Source organism: Schistocerca gregaria, chromosome 2, assembly GCF_023897955.1.
Source record: "Schistocerca gregaria isolate iqSchGreg1 chromosome 2, iqSchGreg1.2, whole genome shotgun sequence".
Classification (NCBI taxonomy): Eukaryota; Metazoa; Arthropoda; class Insecta; order Orthoptera; family Acrididae; genus Schistocerca; species Schistocerca gregaria.
Window position 1 is genome coordinate 997150327 of NC_064921.1, and position 7049 is coordinate 997157375.

At 43.3% G+C, this 7049-nt stretch overlaps 1 protein-coding gene across 1 annotated transcript in view; it reads left to right on the forward strand.

The window, feature by feature from the left end:
* Positions 1-6320, forward strand: part of LOC126336748 (uncharacterized) — a 66466-nt gene extending 60146 nt beyond the window's left edge. The window contains exon 5 of the mRNA XM_050000750.1: positions 5982-6320. Within this exon, the coding sequence (XP_049856707.1) occupies positions 5982-6200 (219 nt within the window). The 3' untranslated portion in view covers positions 6201-6320. The remainder of the gene's footprint in view (positions 1-5981) is intronic.
* The last annotated feature ends 729 nt before the right edge of the window (positions 6321-7049 follow it).

The window sequence follows — 7049 nt, forward strand, 5'->3', positions numbered from 1 at the left end:
ATGCCAACTACTGTAGTACTTTCACAAGAACACGGTCATGCCATAAAAGTGTGTGTATATTTAATCTTATTAGCTATGAGCTATGCGCATGCCACTTTCCTGTCGCGCCTGCACTTACTGTCTTTCAAATAAGTTAGCACCCTCCGACTCAGAGCTGAAATATAGAAACTTTTGGCTGGTTTCGATGTCTAGGGGCTGGGACACGTAGTTGCCGCATTACAGGCCAAATACTGCTGAGTCCACAGTATATGATAAGACTACATACATGAAGCGAATGGTCGAAGGTTTCCATCACTCGGCAATTGCGAACTATGAAAGTAACATATAAATTTATAGATGAAAGACTGCAATTAAATAATATCTGCAGGTACTATGTTAACGATTTCAGATGATGAGTACAATAGTAGAAGAACTTCTGAGGATGCGGTATATTTCTGTAAAACACTTGTTGGTGTCGATGGTCTAGCAATTAAATAAAATATAAGTTGAACAGCAGAGAAACCATAGATTCCTACTGCACGTAATTAGTTACGAACAACAACATAGCTCGTTAGATATTCACTTCTAAACGCACACTACGTCTTCACAGGAGAAGCCACAGAACTCACACAAGAGCACAGGTCGGCACCCCGAAATATTTCTATCTCTCGCGATAACATGCCAACTGCTGCACTCTCCAAGTCTTCCCAGCGACTGTGCGTCCGCCGCGCCGTCCAGCACTTTCCGTGTCCTGTCCCATACTCTCCAGCACTGCCCTGTCCTCTTTCGAAACAATAGTCTTCTCCCGCTTCCATCCAGTCTCCCCATACACTAGCGCTGTGTGTGATTGCCTAGAGCGCTCGCGCCATCTCTTCAAGCTAACGCACCCACAAACATATTTAAGCACATACGAAATACTGGATCTACATTTAAATACTTGAAATTAAATAAATATTCCTACCGTTGGACCATAAACACGCTCTAACACACATTATTAAATACGTAAGCAATTAAACAAACATATATCAAAAGAAAACACGCAAGAGGTAGGCCAGGAACCTAATGTCTCTGTGCTTTCTAAAACACAGTAAATATTTAACCAATTTACATCTTCATCTAAATCCATACTCCGCAAGCCACCAGACGGTGTGTGGCGGTTCTCCCTTCTATTCCAGTCTCTTATTGTTCGTGGAAAGGATTGTCGGAATGCCTCTGTGTAGGCCCTAATCTCTCTGATTTTATCCTCCTGGTCTCTTAGCGAGATATACGTAGGAGGGAGCAATATACTGCTTGACTCCTCGGTGAAGGTGTGTTCTCGAAACTTCAACAAAAGCTACTGAGCGTCTCTCCTGCAGGGTTTTCCACTGGAGTTTATCTATCATCTCCGTAACGCTTTCGCGATTACTAAATGATCCTGTAACGAAGCGCGCTGCTCTCTGTTGGATCTCTTCTATCAACCCTATCTGTTACGGATCCCACACTGCTGAGCAGTATTCAAGCAGTGGTCGAACAAGCGTACTGTAACCTACCTCCTTTGTTTTCGGATTGCATTTCCTTAGAATTCTTCCAATGAATCTCAGTCTGGCATCTGCTTTACCGACGATCAACTTTATATGATCATTCCATTTTAAATCACTCCTAACGCGTACTCCCAGATAATTTATGGAATTAACTGCTTCCAGTTGCTGACCTGCTATATTGTAGCTAAATGATAAGGGATCTTTCTTTCTGTGTATTCGCAGCACATTACACTTGTCTACATTGTGATTCAATTGCTATTCCCTGCACCATGCGTCAATTCGTTGCAGATCCTCCTGCATTTCAGTACAATTTTCCATTGTTACAACCTCTCGCTATGCCACAGCATCATCCGCAAAAAAACTTCAGTGAACATCCAATATCATCCACAAGGCCATTTATGTGTATTGTGAATAGCAACGGTCCTACGACACTCCCCTGCGGCACGCCTGATATCACTCTTACTTCGGAAGACTTCTCTCCATTGAGAATGACATGCTGCGTTCTGTTATCTAGGAACTCTTCAATCCAATCACACAACTGGTGTGATAGTCCATATGCTCTTACTTTGTTCATTAAGCGAGTGTAGGGAACTACACTCCTGGAAATTGAAATAAGAACACCGTGAATTCATTGTCCCAGGAAGGGGAAACTTTATTGACACATTCCTGGGGTCAGATACATCACATGATCACACTGACAGAACCACAGGCACATAGACACAGGCAACAGAGCATGCACAATGTCGGCACTAGTACAGTGTATATCCACCTTTCGCAGCAATGCAGGCTGCTATTCTCCCATGGAGACGATAGTAGAGATGCTGGATGTAGTCCTGTGGAACGGCTTGCCATGCCATTTCCACCTGGCGCCTCAGTTGGACCAGCGTTCGTGCTGGACGTGCAGACCTCGTGAGACGACGCTTCATCCAGTCCTAAACATGCTCAATGGGTGACAGATTCGGAGATCTTGCTGGCCAGGGTAGTTGCCTTACACCTTCTAGAGCACGTTGGGTGGCACGGGATACATGCGGACGTGCATTGTCCTGTTGGAACAGCAAGTTCCCTTTCCGGTCTAGGAATGGTAGAACGATGAGTTCGATGACGGTTTGGATGTACCGTGCACTATTCAGTGTCCCCTCAACGATCACCAGAGGTGTACGGCCAGTGTAGGAGATCGCTCCCCACACCATGATGCTGGGTGTTGGACCTGTGTGCCTCGGTCGTATGCAGTCCTGATTGTGGCGCTCACCTGCACGGCGCCAAACACGCATACGACCATCATTGGCACCAAGGCAGAAGCGACTCTCATCGCTGAAGACGACACGTCTCCATTCGTCCCTCCATTCACGCCTGTCGCGACACCACTGGAGGCGGGCTGCACGATGTTGGGGCGTGAGCGGAAGACGGCCTAACGGTGTGCGGGACCGTAGCCCAGCTTCATGGAGACGGTTGCGAATGGTCCTCGCCGTTACCCCAGGAGCAACAGTGTCCCAAATTTGCTGGGAAGTGGCGGTGCGGTCCCCTACGGCACTGCGTAGGATCCTACGGTCTTGGCGTGCATCCGTGCGTCGCTGCGGTCCGGTCCCAGGTCGACAGGCACGTGCACCTTTCGCCGACCACTGGCGACAACATCGATGTACTGTGGAGACCTAACGCCCCACGTGTTGAGCAATTCGGCGGTATGTCCACCCGGCCTCCCGCATGCCCACTATACGCCCTCGCTCAATGTCCGTCAACTGCACATATAGTTCACGTCCACGCTGTCGCAGCATGCTACCAGTGTTAAAGACTGCGATGGAGCTCCGTATGCCATGGCAAACTGGCTCACACTGACGGCGGCGGCGCACAAATGCTGCGCAGCTAGCGCTATTCGACGGCCAACACCGCGGTTCCTGGTGTGTCCGCTGTGCCGTGCGTGTGATCATTGCTTGTACAGCCCTCTCGCAATGTCCGGAGCAAGTATGGTGGGTCTGGCACACCGGTGTTAATGTGTTCTTTTTTCCATTTCCAGGAGTGTATATCGAACGCCTTGTGGAAGTCAAGAATCACGGCATCTACCTGTGAACCCGTGTCTATGTCCCTCTGAGTCTCGTGGACGAATAGCACGAGCTGGGTTTCACACGATCGTCTTTTTCGAAACCCATGCTGATTTCTACAGAGTAGATTTCTAGTCTCCAGAAAAGCCATTATACTCGAACAAAATTCTACAACTGATTTCTTCATGAATAGCATATATCGGATAGTAACAAAGATATTGACGAATCACTATAATTATAAGCATGCTGCTACTGCTTTTTCGTGTAACTGTGGAGTACTTGTGGCCTGACGCGATCGATAGTAATCGGCCACTTTGACCTCCAATAACTCATGTACTATTTAAGTTACAGTTACAATTCTTGCAATCCCATAAAAGGGTAGCGACTCATTCCACACAGAGAGCCGTTCGAGACTCGAGTGAATAAACTAAATGAACTAAAGGATGTTTGAAGGGATCACTGTACCAAATATCTACTAATATCAATATTGCTCGCCCCTGTTTTCATCACAACCGAGGTAGATTCTTCCTACACGTTGGTCAGGTGCCTGAAGATAGCATAGTAAAACGCTGAAACTGGTTCCCAAATAAAATAAAGTTTAAAATTGATGGCTGAAAAGTATTTAATTTGACATCCTCTATCGAACAGCCGAGTCCCGCAACCACCACTAAAAAGATGCTCATACAGAGAATAAATGAACTAATTCCTGAAAAGGATATCATGTATTTATAAGTAGTGTAAAGCAAAATCATTACATAGAGTGAACGTTAACTGAGACTCGTATATGTTTCGGCTGCAGTTTGTTATCATAACATTCATTAATAGACGCACGTGCTACGTAGGTTGTCTGGATTAGACGGGAAGAATGTTTTTCGACGTGTACTCTATCAGCATACTGTCATCAGATCAATTCTGTTTTTCCCGTGCTTGGGAAAGCTGCAATTTCAGAAAACGTCTGCGTAATGGTGAGCGGCCAGAAAGATATCCCATGTTCTCGCAATTAACAGGATAATGATAATAATAACGTATTATACCTTATATATTATAAGGAACGGAAACTATAAGATGCAAGTTATTACACCTGGAATTCTCATTAAACGAGGTAGGTGGCAAGAATTCAAAGGGCAGAATCTAAGGTTCGTGAGGAAAACGTGTCGGCTAGTGGACGAACAACTATACCTACTGACTGAGGCTAGAGTGCAATAAACAGAATCACTGATTTTAATGAGAAGATCACTGCTACGAAAACGACAACAAAGGTTAATATGGGTCTAGGCTTAACAATGCCAACGAGAATAGCTCAATACAGTAAGCATAAATAAGACATCTGTGACAGAATTGTTGTCTTAAATTATGTGAGTTACGAGAAAACATTACAGCCGTTTTAGTACTGGACTCCCTACAATCTCAACACCTAACTTGGCCCGTGTGAGTTTAATTTTCAGTTTTCCCGTGGTGCGGAACATAATTATATGTGAACATACGATGGTTTTCTTCAAAAATAAAAATATAATTGAGATTATGCAGTTGCCTTGGTGGTCATGTCGTAGTTTCCAATGTCTTTTATGTCATACCGAAGGGAAAAGTAACTGTTAAGTTCTGTGAAATCATTTTCATGTTCCTTCATGTGCGCAGGAACGTTCCATCACGTGACGATGGTTTCCCTTTCACGGGGCCGGACGTTCAACGACTGATTTGGTCAGTACCTTTTCAGTAACCTGATGGTACGAGCATACTGTTGGGCCGTTGATGCATGTATGGAACAACTGTCCAGCACATCTAATAAACAAAAACAACTTCTTTGCGCTGAGTGGTGTAAAATTCCATAGAAAGACGGTCAAGTTTATGATGATTCGAGACCATTTTCATGAATATTGGCATTAATTTCGGTTTTTTTTTCGAAATAAAGAATTTTATATTTTTACTTTTGTGGATGCTTACAGCTGCATTCTGTTTATTACCCGTTCAATTGGCCGATTTTAGCGAAGTTGCTTTTAAGCACGTATTTTAAGCTTCACACTACATACCACATTCTAACAAACCGCTGGTGTATGTGGACACGTATATATCGTACTTCTGTGGATATGTGTCACAAAAAAATACAATACTGTGCATGATTACGTCCATTCGTTGGCATATTCACTGATGAGACATAATCATGGATGTAATCATACACATTATTGTATTAATTTTGTACCACACACACAGAAATACGTTGTGTACCTGCGATGTATTTGATCTTTAAATGAAGCTTAAGATAAGTGCTTAAAAACGACCCAAGATTGAAATTACCCAATCACGCGGATAACAACAGAATACGGCCTACTTGGACCACGTTTTCATTTTCAAAATAATGAATTTAATATGGAGCTACTATACCAATAAATGATTTGTTTTTACTACTTTTGTAGTGACAGTAATGAGATTTTGCTTTATTATTTTGCAGTTTCATCTGGAAGGTCTAATCGGTGATGGCCCCTTTGGAGACCTCCTCAACAAAGTGCTCGATGTCGTCGTCCCAGCCGGACTGAACAAGGCCAAGGAGACGCTCATGGGAAATGTGATATGTCCTTTTAAAAATGTAGCGAACAGTTACTTAGCTATTCAGAGGAAAACACTGACTGATTTGTTTTGTGCTATTGGTGTCACGACGCTTTGCCCTTAAGTTTGGCGTTTACAGTTTGTGCATTATCAAATAGAAATCTTCTCGGTTTTCTGGACGCGTCACTTCGAATGAAATGACTTCAAAACTGAGATGATGATGTTCAGGTATATAGTTGTATGAGAACATGACAAATAAAAAAAACAACTAAATTTGGACATTATTAATTCACTGTACATCGAAGTCACACATAAACGTGTGTTCTTAATAATATGATAAACTTGATGGATTATTTTACTGATCGCATAACAAATTGCAGTTACGGAGAACAGAGTTCCTTCAGTTGCAGGCATCAGGAAAAGAAGTTAAACAATCTCATGAAAAATAGCACTGTCTAATGTCGAGCAGTTGTAGGCTAATCAAAACACGATCCAGAGAAAAACGCTACCTTACACCTCCCGGTCCCTTCTCCCTCGTCACCTACAACCTCAGAATACCTCAGCATATTACAAGTGCTCTGTCGACCTAATGTGTATAAGAACTGAATGATTTTGACTCGTAGTTCTAAAGAAATGTAAAACACAAACGGAGTCTTTTCTAGATCCAATCAGGATATCCAGTCAGTCTTATTACAACTGCACGATACGAACCAGCAGATTACATGCTGAGTAGATCGTCTCTAGAACTATGATACCTGGCAAATTATGATGCTACATTCAGAGGCCCAGATACTGATGAAGAACACACAGAGTGAGGAAATCACGTTGGTTTCCTTGTCATATGTCTAGGATAGACATTAAAAGATGCTGACATGCTCATACATTTCACTGAAATGTCTACTGTAGCTGTCATAACCAGAGTTTTCTATACTTGTCTGGAGCTTTTCAACAGAACTGAAGAGGTTCGTCAAAC